The 19,557-nt window shown below is 39.3% G+C and overlaps 1 protein-coding gene across 8 annotated transcripts in view; it reads left to right on the top strand.

Moving 5' to 3' along the window:
• Window positions 1-19,237, top strand: part of DACH1 (dachshund family transcription factor 1) — a 340,125-nt gene extending 320,888 nt beyond the window's left edge. For 5 of the 8 annotated variants that reach the window (XM_081907302.1, XM_081907306.1, XM_081907309.1 and 2 more), the window contains 2 exons: window positions 10,240-10,283; window positions 16,653-19,237. In XM_081907302.1, the coding sequence (XP_081763428.1) occupies window positions 10,240-10,283; window positions 16,653-16,670 (62 nt within the window). In that variant the 3' untranslated portion in view covers window positions 16,671-19,237. The remainder of the gene's footprint in view (window positions 1-10,239; window positions 10,284-16,652) is intronic. The other 3 variants (XM_081907303.1, XM_081907305.1, XM_081907308.1) reach the window with 1 other exon arrangement.
• Window positions 19,238-19,557: the final 320 nt, after the last annotated feature.

The following is a 19,557-nucleotide window of genomic DNA, read 5'->3' as shown; positions in this document are numbered from 1 at the left end:
TGCAGTACAGTAGCAGTTTCCTGTTCTAAGGCTGCTCAGCTTTGCGTGGCTTGTAAGTAAGGAAATTCATGACCCGATTACTTCAAAGAAGGTTGGAAAAAATACTTCAGTGAACAAAAGGGTTTCTTAACCTCTGTAGGTGACTGGTGAATCATTAGCTGAGGAACTCATCAAAATACTGACTCATAAATCTGTCAAGCTCTGGCTTAAAGCTAATTGCATTTCTTTTCTTTCTGTTGCTTACTGGGGTGCTTTTAAAAGTTCCCTGATTATTATAAACTTATCACCTGCATTTATTTAAGTCCAGTTTGTATCTCCCCCAATCAATTATTTCGTATGCATTAATTGGCTATTATAGATAAAGGTATTCTTTATCGGGGGGGGGGTATTTTCTTAGATTTCAAGTTCACTGTTTATTTGTTATAGCATTTGGAGTAGCTTCTCATGGATACTGTTGGTACAATAGCCATACACCTGTGTTGTGTGGCTACTTCACTCAGACATAACCATGTGTATGTTTTTAGTTTTACACCACTTTATATAAAACATCCAAAGAGATGTACAACCGTAAAACAGATCAACATGAACAAATAACGCTTTGGTCTCCCTTCCCTGGGGGGTTGTCTGTATGAATCTGTATTTTATTCTGAATCCATGTTGGACCGCAATAAAGATGATTATTATAACCATAAAACAACAGAACAACAAAAATCATAAGAACCTCAATAAGTAATATTGGTAATTGCATTAAAACATTAAGCAGAGGCTATAATAGCTGGTCGTATGTGCAAGAATCAAGAAACACCTGGATAAACAGGTACGTTTAACAGGCACACATCATATTTTTGGGCCCACATAGACTACTATGGTAAAGGGCATTTCTCCAGTGTTTTGGGGATAGATTTCCGAAGGTGTGGTACCACCAAAAGAGCCTCTGCTGACCTCAGTGTGCAGACAAATTATATGAGAGAAGACCGTCTCCCAGGTAGCTTGGCCCCAAGTGGTTTAGGGCTTCATGAACAATAGCACCTTAAGCATGTGTCTGAAACTGTCTAAGCCAGAGGGCTTGAATATGGAAACAGATAATTTCAATGCTAAGTGCCATAGGAACAGCAGCAGAAAATGCTGATCATAGGAACTGTCACTAAGAGGGTCACTATTTTCTAACATCGCCTTTTACTGCTTTATTTGTAACCCGAGTAAGCTCGCTTTTTCACTATTTACTCCATGAGAGAATCCTTACCTGCTCCTATGGGCAACAAGCATTAATATGTAAAGCAGCAGAAAATTTACTTTCCTGAGTACCTGCCTGTTTAAAGACTCAGTAAGGAGAAAACTTTTATGCTATCAAATATAAAAGAGGGCATTAGGGAAACTTTTGATAGGATAATGCTACTTCTACCACAGCTTAAATGACAGTATAAGCACATTATGCATTATCGCCCACCATATCCCATAAAATTTGATTTAAATAAACAATGCAGAAACCACAGTTGGGATTTACCAGTATGTTTTTATTTGTGTGGGGTGAGGTATGTTGCCTGAGAGGAAGGAAAGAGGGAGGGGACAATTCACACTTTAAAACAGAAAGATGAAATCCTGTACGCATTTACCTTTGAGTAAATCTCATTGAACACAATAGGATTTACTTCTCTGAAAACATACATTTTCAATCATAAATACTTTTGGAAAATGGAATTGAAGAATCAAATCTACTGTATGCTTTTAGAAAATTTCCAAAAGGGAAAAAAATACTACGGGGATTTTTAAAGGTTTTAGAAATGCTGTTTCTTGCATTATTCTGACTCCTGTGGCTAGGGAGAGAATGCAGATTTACCACAATAATGTTGGTTTTTTTATTTCTACTGTTCAAACCATATTAATGAGAACATCATTTTGGAGAACTAATTATTTCTATTTGTCTTGTGTCACACTTTCTAATTCCCCTATATTAGCACAGCCAAAGCAAATTAATTGCTTTTTCAGCAGTTGAACCTTGTCCAAGAATGAGCTCACATTCTCTTTCAGTTTCCCAGTTCCTCAAAGTGCATTGTGTCAAAATTTTCTCTTGATACTGAACATAACCCAAAGAGTATCTGTTCAGATTCTGGTTGCTGCTCACTTGATGAAATTTATAAGTTTAAGTGACCCACCAGGAAAGATAAAGTTCTTAGCTGCAAGATTATACATCAGAACAGTTAAAGTGAAATTAAAATTAAATGAATGAATCTCACTGAAGCAAAAAAAAGCAGTAATTAATGGTTCCCTTAATTGTCTTCATAAAATATTTGCATGGGTCTAATTTGCATAATTTGCATGTATTAATTAATCTTTCAAAGGAATTTTGTGCTGAGAGAAGCCAAAAATTCTCTTTGTTTTATTTAACATCTAATGAAATATTTATCTTCTTTAATGAACTTCTCATCTTCATTAAAATAAAAGTTGCGCAAGTTTGTATGTTTTAAATGTTTTTATAATTGAAGTGTTCAGAAAAATCTCTTTAGGCTCACAACATCCGAAAACACACACACGTTATTATATATTCTGAGTCACTTGGGCCGCAGGAACATTTTTAAAAATAAAGATGCAATCCTGCTTCTATTCAAATCAATGACAATGCTGCAAACTAAAAATATTGTGCTAAATGTTTTCCAAAAAAATTTCTTGCTCTATCAAATGTTACAAGTTCATTTTTCTGAACTGTGGTCCCTCTTTAGGAATTAACTGAAATCAATACAATGATTTTTGTGAATATAGTTGCAAGACCTATCTTTTTATCTCCTGTAAAACATAACCAGAAGGGGAAAACAGAACTAACAGAATTGAAATACCAACAGCAGAGGAGAGCCAGCTACATGTATTCTAATAGAATAAACAGCTTTAAACATCATGATTGCAAGGATAGGTCATAATCAAGTGCAGTAAAAGCATTCATTTAAAGTAATGGTAGCACCGTCTTGTATGGAGGAGAATTCAAAAGATGAGCCCATGCTGAATATTAAAGCTGTAGTGTTAAAATCAGAATAGGAGAGCATTAGGAGATGAAATGTGATGAAGTGCTTTGCAGAAAGCAATTTCTATAAAAGTTATGGATCTAAAAGGACAGTGATTAGTCTTTCAGAGGCAAAGGTTAAGGCTATTACTTGAGAAGGGGGCCACCTATATCCCAAGGTAATGTATCAAGTAGTTAATATTGCAGCGGATAGTAATGGAGGAAAGCAAAGAGATGGTTACAATGCAAAATTGCTGCTATACAAAATTTAACATAGTGCATAATAAGATTTATGAACTGGAGATTCATTTTTCAAGGATAAGTACAACGCTGTAAGAATAATAAACCCATACTTGAACTATGCAAACAGTTGTGGGTTTGGAGGACAATGAAAACAAGTTGCTTCAATAGAGGTGCGCAACAAGATTTGTGCCCCATATGGAAATGCCTCCCACACGTTGATTGGTTAAAATTCTTGCTCGGAGAGTTCGAAAACTCAGAAATTAGTAGAGCGGCATGTTAAAAACAGATGGCAGACCCGTCTTGTTGTTGAACAAATATGGCACAGAAGCAGGATCTCTGTAAGAACACCTTTGAGAGAGTGGCACTTGTAAATAGAAAGAGATTTTAAATTGTCCCTAGGACCAAATAATTCGCTTTAGAAAGAGCTTTTCCTTTACCTATTATGCATGCTCTTGTCTCTATATGAGGCAGAGAATTATATAGACTATCTACACAGAAATTTTCTAATACAAGTAAGTGGAGTCGTTAAATGAAGATAGGGACAGTAAAGCACAAATAGCTGCAGGTATTGTAAAAGAACGGAACTACCACAAACTAAAAAGCATCTCTCTTATTTATCTATCACATTTTTCTCCTCTAACCCTTGCACCCACTAATCTCAATATTTGCCACAGGCCCAGGCCCACTGCACACATTAAAAATGCAGGTGTACAGATAAAAGTGTAACATGTCAATCAAGCAAACATAAGAAGCAAGGAAAATACATTACAGTTGAGATTATTATTAGTACAGATGAAGGTTAATGGTGGGCCCCAGCTCCTCAGAGGCTGGAGACTAATATTCAGTGGACATCTTTTCAGTGTTTTGCAAGAGTTAAAGGGAGCAGCCCAGTGCACAGGAACCTGATGTAAAGCAAATTGGTGTCATTTAAAAGGTAAAGGTACCCCTGCCCGTACGGGCCAGTCATGTCCGACACTAGAGGCCGGGGGCCAGCGCTGTCCGGAGACACTTCCGGGTCACGTTGCCAGCGTGATGAAGCTGCTCTGGCGAGCCGGCACCAGCGCAACACTCGGAAACGCCGTTTACCTTCCCGCTATAAAGTGGTACCTATTTATCTACTTGCATTTAGGGGTGCTTTCGAACTGCTAGGTGGGCAGGAGCTGGGACCAAAAGACGGGAGCTCACCCCGCCGCGGGGATTCGAACCGCCGACCATGCAATCGGCAAGCCCTAGGCACTGAGGTTTTACCCACAGCACCACCCGCGTCCCTCAGTCAGTTAAACTAGCATAAACTTATACCAGATCCAAATCCCATTTAGCAGCAGAACAGCTGCAGCAGCTGCCTAAACCCAAGTCTAAGCAACTCCCCACCCCAGAAACTCAACAACGATTGGTAATCCCCCCCCCAAAAAAAGCTCAACAACTCTGGGCCAATTTGAGCCCTCCCCCTATTAATGAATGTTAGAAGGATGTTGGAATGAAGTTATGTGGTTTTAGCAGAAATGTTATAAAGGTTTAGGAAAAAACAGACTGTTAAATGGTGAAAGGAGGGAAAGTAGAGTTACATTATATTAAGATAAATTACAGGACAAAAATTGGAAAAGATGGAAAGGATTTGCTGAAATAGTTATCCGAACTAGAATACAAAAAAAGGGAGTTGTGAGGAGGTCAAGGAAACAAGCAAATGAAAGATAAGTTATGGGAAGGTTTGATGTGTTTTTTAATTGTTTCTATTTTTCTGTTCTTTTTCTTTTTCCCCCTTCTTTTTCCTTATTGTGATGTGCTGTTTTGTTTTTGTTCAATATGGTGTTTTTACTTTTTCTTTTGTAACTTTTAAAACTTTAACAAATATTATTTTCATAAAATAAAATAAATAAGACAGCCCCTATTTTGGGGGGTTCAAAATTAAGAAAATGGGGGGAGATAGCTCCCGTGTATAAGACTACCCCTCCTTTTTTAACATTATTTTTTAGTAAAAAAACAAACAACCTAGTCTTATACACGGAAAAGTAGGGTACTTCTGAGGAAATGCATAGATTGCACTGTATAAACAGTTTTCAATGGCAAAAACTCCTTGAAAACTACCTTAAAATGGGTCTTAAAACGGAAATACCCTAGAGGACAATCCTATGCTCTGTATGCTTCACACTTATTAGATGTATAACATTATTATTGCAGTTACACTCCCTAAAAATGGACACTTGCCATAGAAGCAATATCTTGTCAATCAAAAGGAGGAGGTACCAAAGGAATTGCTATAGCAGACTGCATTCTTGAATTTTTGTTGTTGTTTATAGTAATCCCGAAATTCTTTAAATCACTCATCATAGAATTTCTGTTTACTTACATCATCATAGAAGTGATTCTGTATTTATTGACGTGTCAGATGTGCTAGGTACTCAGGGCTAGCATACAATACCAGGCTTAGTTTAGTTTTTAAAGCATTTTCTGCCTGTCGTTTAATCATTGGTATTTCACCTTCGGATTCTAACTGTTGGCTAGCCTGGTCATATTATGGCCCAGCTAAGCTGCAACTAAAGGAAAAAACACATTAAAAGCTACACTGAAGACAATTTATTGCCTAATGCATTTAAAGTAGTTTCAAAGAGAAACCAAAACTGTTTCCCACAACATCATTATTTTGACTAAATCAGAGCTGCCCACAGGAAGAATTGAAATATTCTTAAACATGTTAGGCAATAAATTGTCTTATGTGCACCACTGAGGTCTCTTCCCCCCCTTGCTTTCTTTTTTCTTTTATAAACAAATTGAGCCATTGCCATGCATCTTTTTTGCATCAATGTAAGCTAGTCCTGGGTTCAGCTATCAGTGCAATACTAGCCCAGTTATAGTTAAATGATATTGAAGGAGCAATCATTTGGCCACAGGGATGAGCGAGTTTGTATCCAGCAGATCAGCCTGGAGGTTCTTGCTACAGCTGGGCTATGTCAGTTTAACTCCCCCATACATGCCCCAGCTGGAAATATGTTGGTTTATCTCCCCCATCCCATCTCAGAAAGGACCAAGCTGGCTAAGCCAAGCCCAGCAGATTTTAAGTCCTGAAAAGAAACATTTGGTGGGGGGGAGAGGCAGGGGGGCGCTCAGGACCAGAGGAGAGGAGTCTTAGGCTTGATCCTAAGTCATTCAGCTCAGTCACATGACTTGGAAACCCAGCATAAATTTAAAAGCGTACTGTAGATTTCGGTGTATAAGATGACTTTTTAACCCTGGAAAAGAGGTTAAAAAGTTGGGGGTCGTCTTATACGCCAGGTGTGGCTGCAGTGGGCGGCGGGCTCCGCGCTGGGAGAAAGCTGCCCAGCGATGCTAAGCCAGCTTTGCTGGGCGGCTTCCTCCAGGCGCGGAATGGAGCCCGCTGCCCAGCGAAGCTGCCGAAGCGTATAAGGTAAAAGGTAAAGGGACCCCTGACCATTAGGTCCAGTCGTGACCGACTCTGCGGTTGTGGCGCTCATCTCGCTTTAGTGGCCGAGAGAGCCGGCTTACAGCTTCCGGGTCACGTGGCCAGCATGACTAAGCCGCTTCTGGCGAACCAGAGTAGCGCACGGAAATGGCGTTTACCTTCCCGCTGGAGCGGTACCTATTTATCTACTTGCACTTTGATGTGCTTTCGAACTGCTAGGTTGGCAGGAGCAGGGACTGAGCCACGGGAGCTCACCCCATCGTGGGGATTCGAACCGCCAACCTTCTGTTCAGCAAGTCCTAGGCTCTGTGGTTTAACCCACAGCGCCACCCGCGTCCCCGAAACATATAAGATGACCCCCCCAAATTGGTGCTGCCAATTTGGGGGGTCGTCTTATACGCCCAGTCACCTAATACACCGGAATCTACGGTAATAACATAACTCAAACACTGTTTTAAAGTCCTCCCAGGCATAGGGAGGCTCAGCCAGCAGTAGCCCTGTAGCTGAACAGAGTTTGGATCTGGTGCAACTTTAACACTGGCTTCACCTAGACCAGCTTGCTTTACATCAACACACTCACCAAAGACCATGGCAACTTCTTCATCTCTCAAAACATCAGCTCATTCCTAGTAATACAGCTCTTGTGGTTTCTGATAAGCTTGGCCTTATTTTCCAATATCCTTTTGGTTAATCACCAGTACCTGAGTGTCATTTTCTAAGGATGGTAAATTGCCACGACTAAAATGTATGTTGCGAAATTCAGGTTGCCATTTCATAACATTATCATACAGTATCTCTCTCTTTTTTTAATTATTTTTTTTTTTTTGAGATTTAAGATCACCAACCAACACCCACCAACAAAACATCAAATCTTATTACATAGATCATACAGCATCTCTAAATAAGCATCACGGCAGTTAATAACAGCACTCATTACCTTGCTACGGCAATGAAGGATAAAAATCACATGCTCTTCTGTGAGAGCAAAACCTCCATTCTGAGACACTGGGTAGCCTGGCTCTCACTGACAGGGATACAGTTTGTTGAGCATTTTTTTTCTGTTATGTTCTTGCCATCATAGAATCATGAGAGTTGGAAGAGACCACAAGGGCCATCGAGTCCAACCCCCTGCCAAGCAGGAACCACAAGGGCCATCGAGTCCAACCCCCTGCCAAGCAGGAAACACCATCAGATATTATATCGGAACTAGTATAGAAAAACATCCATAGCATAATAGCATAGGTTGTGATGGAAGGTATCATATAAGGGATAGCAAAACTGGCCTTGGAATATGAGACACCTGAGGTTTTGACTTCTTTATTTCCCTTATTATAAACAATCAGTGGGAAAACACAAACAAACAACAACAAAATAACTCTCTGCATTAAGAGAGGTGTGCTTTTCAATCACATTCCTTTGCACTAGAAACAACAGTGTGCAACAAGTTTTTTCCAGGATTCATACTTAATTTTTGTTTTTATTGTATTCAGCAATACTGTTGTCTTTTGGCTGCTCTATAGATATGACATTGGAGTCATTGTAGATATTACAGTTCTGGCTTCTTCTGGGCACATGGCATATACAATGCAATTCGTATTGCTATGGACACTTTCCTGGAAGTAAGCTCCAGAGAACACACTGGACTTTTCATCTGAGTAAATGTTTTGATTATTTATGTAAGGTAATTTGTTGTCTTCAACCAAGGGTCCCAGGGCAGCACAAAATAAACATTAAAATCAAAATAAATAGTAAAAGTTTAGAAGAAAATATCCAAACAACATCATTGAACCAATAACGCTGTAAATTGGCTGAACTCTTAGCAGACTAAAAGTCTGCTAAAACTAACAAGTGAAGCAAGATAGGGAACAGTGGTAGCTATTTTCTTATGCCCATTTCCAAATTCCTACACTATCCTGAAGTTGGTTACAGCTATATATTCTCTTTAGAGGAAAAATTGGTGACATGAAGCACGTAGCCTCCTTACCCTAGGATTCTTCAAATGACAAGAAAGGGATGTTCCTCACAGTGAGAGAAGTCATACCTTTGTTGGCTCTGTGTGTGTGTGTGTGTGTGTGTGTGTAATAGCAGTTGATGGAAAATGATGGAACTTTTTTCAGAATCTTTGCCTATGTACTGTACAGTCCTCCCAGATCTAGGCCTTATTGTTATCAGTCTGAAGGCTGAGGGAAGGAGGAATGTATCATCACTACATCAACAATGGGGGGGGGTCATTCCCTCTTCCACTACCCTTACCATTTGAAGTGAATGCATTATTTTTCTAAACTATTTGCTTATGCGCATATGTATATAAATGCATAAAGCAAATGGTTTGGAAAATACGTAAATGGAAAGCTCCCTTGCAGTTCAAAGCAGGGAGGACAAGACTCTCAAGAGTGTGTGCCATCAGGCAGACATTTTCCAATCTCCGTTCCCCCCTTCCTCATAAGGTCCTTCAGACTACAAGAGAGGAAAGCCTTCACTGTTCAAAGTACTGACAGGGAAATTGGCAATGTAACGCAGATAGACAACATATGCATTTGCATGTGTGTTGGAGATGCGTCTGTTTTACCTCATTGCAAACTGGATGAGAAGGGGGAGAGAGAGATGTGCAATTGTAGCTAATAAATGGCAAGCCCAGTCATGACATAAGTTAATTCCATTCATGTTACAAGCTCTAGTGACGGACATTAAAAGCATTGCAGATAGTAACCATGGCCGCAAGCCATCACTTTATTGTGGGAAGAATGCTTCACGTTACTGTATCCCATTGTAAAATCTAATCGGAGATGCACTGTGTTGCTATTAGCTATGTATCCTTATGATCTGCTCTACATCAGTTTCCATAGTTGTTCTAAAAGGTGCAATGGAATCGTCTTAAAGTTTCTATGTCAAGTTTGGCAGATTTACGTTTCTGCACGTATTTCTTGCTCTTTGGCGTCAAACGAGGCAGAAAAAGTCTAAGAAAGATATTCTCTCCACTATATACAGCTACGAATACTTACTCCCTGAGATATACTTAGGAGTTTGTGTTTCCTTTAGGTCTCTAATTTCAGAGGGCTGGATCCAGCTAATGGGTCCTGCTAGCAGAGGTCCACACAAGGACTTCCACTGGAGCAACTGAGGTTATCTCCCTCTCTGCTCCCAATTGGAAAAAGTTATCACATTCACCTAAGAAACTTCGTTCTCACTATTTCTTTGCATAAAGCCATAATTGTCACCTTTCTGCTGACAACAAATTCATTTCTTGCCATCACAGTATCTTTTGAATCAACATTCATTCAGCAATACCAGAATGGTCTATTGCCACTTCTGCCCAATGAATGCAGTTTGCACGTTGGGAACTATATGTATTTTAACTGGGAATATGACTACCACCAATTCCAAATGAACCCACTTCTTGCGGAATTTCTGTACAATTGGTCAACTTCTGGATGCAAAGCAAATTGAACCCAGTAAGAGATAAAAGGATCACAAGCCGATTATAATTAGCAATGACTTCCTAGTCTAGTATGTCTGACTCCGACATTTGTTTATTTTTTCCCTTGTTTTCCTCTTTTCCCACCCCTCCTGCTTCTTCTCCTAATAGAAGTGACCGGAATGCAGTGCTTTAGAAATTCAGGTTCAGTGATTGTAAGTAACTAGTTCTTTTGTTTCTCATTTTCCGGGAAGTGCTGTTGTTCTGTTGAAACAGATAAAAACAAGTGATAGCCAAGTTCACCAGGCAGCAGAAAAATTCTCTTTTATATATATATATATATATATATTGTCACATCTTCAAAACCGGTACCCATGGTCCAAGAACCTGTTAAAAATATGAAGAACCTATTTGTGACCCAGCCTGACACTGGGAAGAGGACAGTTGCACAGTTCATGGGGAAGTTTTTTAAATTAGCACTGGAGCTGGAAATACAGCTGTGTGGACCATGCCTGGTGTTTTTTGTGAACTCTGACAAGGCAAGGTATGCGTTATCACCAGGAGTATTCAGCACAGTATCTTCAGCAAGATTCCAGCATATTCTGTTTTACAAAATATTAAGCCCATTGGATTCATTTAGCACCCCTATCAGAAGATTTATTTTTTCAGCTTAATTACATGAGGCCTGTTGTTCACATACAGATTTGTGGCCAGAGATCTACAGTGTGTTTATTTTGTCTGGTCTCCCAATCCTTACCTAGCCCCTCACTAGGTAGGGGATAAACTAGGTTCGGTCCCTGGTATTTCTAGCTAATAATTTTGTAGGGTTGGAAAAATACCTTCTCTGACTCCCAGGAGGTGACCAACACCAGGAGGAGACAGCACTAGATGAAACAATAATCTGACTCAGTATGAAACAACCTTATATGTACCAGCTAGGAGTTCAAACTTTGCCATAACAAGGATTGATTGGCATGTACAGGATTGTCAAGCAAAAATTGTTGAAGACAATGTTTAGAAATTCCACAGTTATAATCTCTTCCATTTCAAAATTTCTGAATATGTATCAACTTCACTTTAAACACGTCCCCAAAGGATTCGTTGTGTAACAGCATTTACATCTTAAACAAGATATATGAGGGCAAGTTTTTTTGTGTGTGTGTTTTTAAAACACCCTAATAAGCTACTTCCTAGTGTGTGTTTTGGATAAGGGTTACAGTTTGTCTAAGATCCCTTCCATCTGTTGGATTTTCCAGTTCTGCTTTATCAAACATTGCATGAATCATCCCCCATTTGTTTGTCCTTGTCTCCTTTTTATTGTTCTTGTTCCTTTCCCTTCAATTATTAAAACACCATGTTGAATGGAAGGTTAGGATTACACTGCGATTCACACTTGCCCTATCTTATTAAAAAAAATAAACCCAGCAGTTATATAATTTAAAACTGCTTGAGCTGTGGATCAGAGATGCTTTTATCAACATTGGGATGAAGGGGTTGTGTGCATTTGGGCACAGCTGTTCTTTGAAAAATGGCAAACCTCATTAGATTACAGGTGCCTACAAAAAAATAATAATAATCTTCTGAGGAAACAAAATAGCTGCCGTTTTTCAATAAGAGTTTCTTCCTAACAGGAAATGCACATTGATTACATCCTTTAACGTACATGAGCAGGTTTGTTTTTATTCAGAGAAAAAACATTCCATTTTATTTGATGTATATTTCATCAGCCCAGTGAAGCTAAGGAGACCTATCTGCATGGAAACATACAGGCTTCCCTTGATGCAAGGTGCTTTGCAAGGATGCTTTGCAGTGTTACACATGTAAAGAGTTGCTGTACATTCACCCACTAACTGCAGGCACATCAGCGCATGAGGATGAGGAGCAAGGTTCTGAAGTTAGGTCCCTCCTCCTCCTCCTCCACATCCATTTTCTATGCTAAAAAGCTGACAAAGGCCGTTCTTTTGATATATCCAGTGGAAGTCCTAGCTGCGATAAGACTAGCAACTGAACAAAACCAGGGCTGGCTACCTGGTGCACAGGTTGTCAAGCTTTAGGGCTAAGACCCAAGGCTTTTTTAATTGCCCCAAGCAAATTGATTTTAGCAACTATTTATTTATTTTATGCTGCTCTGTGGTTCTTGGCTTGGATTATTTGTTTTATTCTTTCATTTCTATTTTTACACCACTTTGGAAAGTCACATTTAAAAGAGGCATAACATTACTTTTTAAAATGGAATAGCAAAGCAAATAGAGCTATGGGGACATTTCATTGATCCTGAAATATGCAAGCTCCCCCGAACATGTTCCTATCCACCCAGATCAGTCCCTCGCTTGCACTGTTTACCTGGCAATGGTGAAGTGCCACTGGTGGATTGCTACTGTCGTCACACAGAAAGGGAAAGTTATGCTCCCAGCAGCAAAGCAAATGAATGATGATGGGAGGCTGAGAAAAGCAAAGGATTTGAGCTCTTAATCATTAATGCGGCTGATTTGTGGCAGATGGGACATATTTTATAGCACACCATTCAAATAAATTAATCAGGACATATTTATATTATGAAGGAGTCTTAACATAGGCTGGAATCAAAACCTTCACATAAAGCTTTATTATTATTATTATTATTATTATTATTATTATTATTATTATTATTATTTTCTTAAGTTTACAAAAATATGTGCAGTCTCTTTTTTCATTTCTACCTACAGCTTTTTAAAAGTAAGTTCAGACATGCTGCCATTGCAAATGCTTTTAATGTTATGATTCACAGATAAACGGGTTGACAGTGATATTTACCCGCAGTGTCAGGCCTGAGCAACTTGTGACAAGATGCAACTCACCAACCAAACATGCATCGTGGTCTGCTAGCTGCTTGACAGTTCACCCATTTATATGTAGTCTCAGGCAAATAAGCCAAACAGCAAGTTTTTCAGTCCTCTCTAGTGGCTGACTTCGCATTGCTGGTGGACTATATTGAATCGTCACAGGTTGAGCAGGCCTGATCTATGCTCATTAGATTATGTAGCAAGCATATGCCTTTTTTTGGAAGGGAAGGGAAACCAGTCCTACATAAATATTGGCAAACGCCGTCTTTCAGAATGTGCCCTGCTGTTTCCCCCTCTTTGACATTCATGGTGGAAAAGGCCTCGCGTAGCAGGCTTTGAAAAATATACTCACTCTTCCTGCAGATTTAGAAGCTTCTGTCCTGACAAAAGATACAAACAGTTCCTTGAGACCCAGTACAGATAAATAAAACATAATGGACTGAATGTAGACTACCTTTAACCCGTAGGTACAGGAATTACAGCCAATGTCTGTAACCATTAGCTTTTACCTATTCTAGGGACGCAGGTGGCGCTGTGGGTTAAAGCCTCAGTGCCTAGGACTTGCCGATTGAAAGGTCGGCGGTTCGAATCCCTGCGGCGGGGTGCGCTCCCGCTGCTCGGTCCCAGCGCCTGCCAACCTAGCAGTTCGAAAGCACCTCCGGGTGCAAGTAGATAAATAGGGACCGCTTACCAGCGGGAAGGTAAACGGCGTTTCCGTGTGTGGCTCTGGCTCGCCAGATGCAGCTTTGTCACGCTGGCCACGTGACCCGGAAGTGTCTCCAGACAGCGCTGGCCCCTGGCCTCTTAAGTGAGATGGGCGCACAACCCCAGAGTCTGTCAAGACTGGCCCGTACGGGCAGGGGTACCTTTACCTTTACTATTCTAGATAACCAAAATTCTGATAAATACTATACAGTCTCCAACAGTTGTTTCTGGGCAGCAGTAAATAACGGCTTTGTTCTATTCTATTCACGCGGGAGAATTATATCTTGCTAAAGCAAAAGCTGGTCCAGAAAGCCTTTATTTTCAGCTTCATATTTTAAACAAACAATGTAACCCCTCCAGTTTTAATACTTCCCAAACTAGCTTTGATAGGTTTATGGATTTCCTCCCCACTCAGATCCTTGAAAATATTTTTGCCCCTTTATTTTCCCTTTATTTGGGGAAGCGTAGTGTTTATCTAAAAGCTTTGCAGCTTCAGTTTTCAGTTTTAGATCCCTTCTCAGAAGGAACAAATGAAGGCAATAGGGCTTGTCAAAATGTGAGCCGAAGAAGAAGCCAGGGTGCTAGGCCACTGCTGGAGAGCTGAGAGGAGCTTTCAGATGGTTGAGTGTGGCAGTAATACATGAAGGAGCAAAATAGATGGAGGGCCTGTTTCTCTGGAAGTGGGTGAGGAAAAGGAGTGAGAAGGACAGACAAGAAATCCAGTCTGTGACAATGTCAATAGGAAGCATTGCTAAGACAAGCCAGCTGCAGTAAGGAAAAAGGATGCATTGAAAATATAGGCGAGGAGGCCTCGTAACTTCTGTTTGCTTGGATTCCTACCTCCCTCAAGCTGAATGAAATGAAATCTGTTTCTTTAAAAAAATACTTCAAAAGCCTTACATCTTGGAGTGCTTTTTAAAATTAAAGCACCAGCAGTATCTGGCAGGGGAGAAATGCACAACTTTTTGACTAAAACCTCTCCCTATTCTGAGATTATGAATTTTCAGTCTAACAGTTTTGTTAATGTGAAACGGATCCATCAGCAGTTACAGATGCGGATTGGTGCATCGGGCCACAACCTCAGACTCCTGAATGTATCACTAAGAGCACTTTCTGATCAAACATAAGTCAGTATTACACCAATCAGCTGTTTAGCAGGGAAGGGAAAAGAGGACTCAACCCATCCTTACACAGCTCTTTCTCTACAATTTATTGGTGGGATTACGGCTTCGATTACTGAGATTCTTACCACAACATTAATTTGCGTATGCCATTTCTCATCCAGTTAGGGATATGTATATGCATAATGGAATAGGTAAAAACGGATGATCTTTTATTTTTTTAAATGATTCCCCCCCCCCCCCGTTCAATCAGATTTTTTATATGTTTTCTGTATATCCCTGGGATGATCATTTATTGCATGGCGCCTACCTGGGTGATGTTGTATCTTCCTTTTTTTGTACGTGCTTTTTAACAAGCACAGTTCTGTAATTGATATTTATGAATAGGCAGGGCCCTTCTTTTGACATACATACAGAGAAAACTATGAAATCAGCTGTGTACCATATAAAATTTGCTAAAATTAATAAAAAAGTTATTCTATAGATTGAGAAACCTGTACCCTCCTAGGTAGATTTGATGCTACAGTGGTAAGTTAAGATGTAGAAATATGCATCACTGGCTAGGAAATATATCAAATACCCACAAGAAACATGTTTTAAATCTATCATTTAAGCCTGTTTTCGGGTGGCTTAAATCACATTGATTTAAATCAGTCCATCCTGGTTTGGAAGCAGAGTGTACGTCCTTCAAAGGGGGGGGGGCTTTCTTGGTTTACTGTTACATTTATAGTCTGGTTTGTACACCAAAATAGACAATGTTGAAAAAGTGGCATATATGCAATGAAAACAGACTGGGTGCAAATCCAAGTCACCTAAATCCGATTCCATAACCTTATCTACCAGGAAATGGTTACTTTCTCTAGAGAAGACACAGAATTGGGGAGAGATACCAGCTCCTCTGCTTTTTGTCTTTTTCTGGCATAAAACTGCAACCCACAATGCAATTCTTTGTGCTTCTGAATCAGGTTAACTTTCCCCTAGGAGGGGGGGAAACAGGAGTGGGGGTGGGGGTGGGTTAAAACTATTACAATGTCAGTGCTGATTTCATGCATGGTGGTCCTCTCATGTTCCATACTTCATAAATATCCCTTTTGTATTTGAAAGCCAAAGGTGGAGAAGAATATATACATATATTAATGACAATTAACACAGAGAGCAAAAATTCTAGAATCATGGAATCTATTGAATATTTTGTTCTTTCCTGATGTTCTGTGTTCACATCTACAAGTGGACATGGGCATTTTGTTGTATGTACATTGAACAATACACCTAAAATCCAAATAATGGCCATAAGCTAGCATCTCCATGGACAGGGAGTTGCAGGTACAAGAAAAGCATCTTTCAACTCGGCAGTAGCACCCTGACAGTCTGCTTCTTCCTTGGTTGTATCCAGTGATTCCACTCCTCTGAGTGGGCTACTAGCCTGATTATTAGGAATAACGCTCTGGCTGGTTCACCACGGGGAAGAGTGTACTATTAGGTACCATCCCTGATTAGTAAGACTGGGTGGGACAGACCAGACTAGCTCATCCACCCTTTCCCTCACTTTTCACCCAGTCCTCATTGTCTTTTGTCCTTCAGAACTTCTCCTGCATCATGATCTGCATTTTTTGGTAAGAGCACGTAGGACCTATGAATAGTATTGCTCCTGCCATAGCAAAGTAATTTCCTTTAGCACAGTTAAATGTTAAACAAAATCCACAGCAGGCCCCGTAGTTTCTCCCAGTGTTATAATAGTTATATGAACGCAGCCTCTTTTACAACTTCAGTCACTTAGAAAGCGTTGTAGCAGTCAGACTGGAGAAGTTTTGAGGAGATACCGCCAGAGTTGTAGTTGCTTAGCAGGAAATGTTATCAGCATTACAAAGTGAAATATGCTTTCAGAGAGCAATGTTCAAAGCACTTTCAAACTTTTTTTGTATTATTTATATTTTAGATGGAAGACTTTATTTGAAAACTACTGTCATGTACTGAACATATCCAGCTGAAGACCTGTGTGCTACAGTTTAAAGAACTCTGCAGCAAGACATTTGCCAGTTTGCAAGTTCTGCAAAAACAAAGGTGCTTTTCAGGCAACTTGGCCACTTCATGTATCCGTGTGCAGAGGTTTTATAACTTTTCGAAAGGGCATCTTCCGTGAGTTTCCTGGGACTTCTCCCCGTGTTGCAGAGAATGTTTCTACAACTTATGTAGCACACTTCTTCAACAGCCAGCTAACAAGAAATTTGCCTATGGACACTTCCTTGTACAGAACAGCCAGAGTAGGATCTCGACTCTCCTCCGATTCTTTGAGCACATCAAACAAAACTTCCACAGTGCCCACTTTTAAAAGACTATTATGTAAACCAGCAAGACAGTATAGAAGCGAATCTTTCCAAAAGAGGCATAAGAAAATTCCGAAAAACATAAACTAGGAACAGACAAACAAAAGAGTTACACCAACACCACCCCCTTCGATTCTAGGACAGAGTATTGTTTCATTTAAAGACCTATTTCCCCAATATCCTTTTCAAAAGACCAACACATTACAAGAAGTCAAAACAATTTTATCTTGGGTGGAAAAAAGAAGTACAGAATGTAAACAAAGTAATTTTTACTGTTTGCAATAGTCTCTGTAAGTAAAGATTAAAGATCTGTTATAATTTCTGATTCTAACCTGGCAGTAGTTTGGGAGGGGGAGTGACAAGATGTTGCTTCTTATTGAAACTGTTGGTCAAATGTACAGTTATATAATCACAAACCACACACAGAAGGTATTATGTATGCCGTAGAATACTAGATTTTAGGAAAACAACAATTTTAGATAATATGTTTTTGTCACCCTGTTGGTCCAAACGACACCTTTCTGATTTTAACGCATGCAGGCATGTAAATATTTGTCCTGAAGTCACAGTATTAACGAACGGGATCTGGGGGTGACAGCCACTTTTATTTGTATATTGGTCAGTGCTGTGAGGCAGCACTTTTAAGAGTAAATTGTGGCTCAAGAGCAAGTCAACCCGCCAGAAATATTTTTGTATGTTAATGTCATATTACGTCAAATTTGCTGGGGAGGGGGAAACCTCAGAGGCTAAACAGACACTTGATGTTATCAGTCCAATACCACGTAGAGCTAAGTGATAAAGTTGAAGTCTTTTGTCCTTCCTGCCTGCCTTGTCTTAAGCAAGGCTGGCTGCGTGTTATTTTTACTGTCTTTATAAATGCTATGATATCTGTTCTCCACCTTTGTGCTCATAACTGGAAGCAAGCTGTGACGCAGTGCTTATTACATCCTAAATTATCTTCTTTACTCCAAGTTACCCCTTTAAAGACTGCTTTGTTGACTAACGGCCACCCTTCGCGCTCACATTCTTCCTCTTCAATGTTTATACGCATACGTTTTATATAAAAACGTAATCGGAACCATTGATGTGTAAAATGTCTCACCTGAAGTAATGCTGACTGTCAACACCGCTGTCCAAATTTAAATAATTCTGGTTTTGGTGGTTTTAAAATTCTTATTTTTGCCCTGGTAATAGTGTTTCGGAATGGGTTTTTTGTGGCCTGTTTTTGGTCTCTCGTGATTTTACACCGAGAAATAAAACCATTTCACCCCATGGAATTAAAAGAGGCATTAGGGACCATTTTGTCATTCAAACATTGTTACAGGATACTTCACAATAGACATGTTAATAATAATAAAACGACTACAGTGGTTCTCCCCCCCCCCGAAGTGCAGTCTTTAAAGGGTTAACAGCTGTCATTAGATGGACTTTGTGGCAAACTGTTAAATTATTTATATGAGAGAAAAGAGGGGTGTTTTTTGTTAATTAAAAAAAAATCTACAAATGAAATCTGTAGCATCTCTATCATTGCTCCTGCTCCTTGCAGAGAGTCACCTGTAAGTAGGCTTAATCGTTCATAAAGTGTATACTTTCCAGACTCTTTGGGTATGCATCATCGTTTGGTTTGGTACCTACATAAAGGAAATGCTAAGGATAATGAGGAAAAGAAGTATATCTTACTAAAAACAAGTGTAAATATTACAGTTCGTTAAATGCTACCGTATGATGAATTTGGGTTCCTTTTGCCCCTCTTTAGTTACACACAAAGGTTTTTTCTTTTGCCTAGATTATGAAGAAATGTTGTGTTCATGTTATTGTTTAAATGCTTTTTTGTAATCTTAAGAGATATTAATGTCTAGTTGTTCTATATTATAACCACCTTTGCGCTCTATGCAAGCCCTTGGAACAGAACATTCTCATCTTCATGTAGGACCTATGAAAATTGTCTATTTTTATCTATATATTTAAAGTTTTCTAAAAATGAGAAAAAAATTATTATGAATTTTGTTGTACAAAATCTGTACAAAAATCTGTTTTTACATCATAATGCAAGAATTGGAAAATTTTTCTATGGTAGCCTAGTTATTTGAGCCTGGTTTCAATGTGAGAACCACGTTTACTGGTATTGTATTTAATTTTTCTCTTTTTTTCCCCTCCTCCTTTTCAACAATCTGCTAATAAAACTGTCTGAAATCTGCCTGTGACTTTATTTACAGTTCATCTTTATTAAATTTTGTGAAATGTGTAACATCAGACAAATATTTACTTTCTAATGGGAGGCATCTTAAAACAACATAAGTCAGCTCTTTGCAATGTGAGAACAATGCTGAATGATTTTATTTAACATGCAACCGCTTCTACCTCTAATATGAATTACTGTGGTGAAGAGGAAAAAAACACATCATAAAAGCACACTCTGTGGTTATTGTTTAACAAGCAGATTTTCCATATTTTGTTTCTTGCCAGCTAAGCAAACTGCCCCCATCTGCATGATTTATTTATGTACATTTCTCAGTT

This window comes from Podarcis melisellensis (genome assembly GCF_964234715.1).
Source record: "Podarcis melisellensis genome assembly, chromosome: 4".
NCBI classification, from domain to species: domain Eukaryota; kingdom Metazoa; phylum Chordata; class Lepidosauria; order Squamata; family Lacertidae; genus Podarcis; species Podarcis melisellensis.
This window is presented reverse-complemented; position numbering and strand designations above follow the sequence as displayed.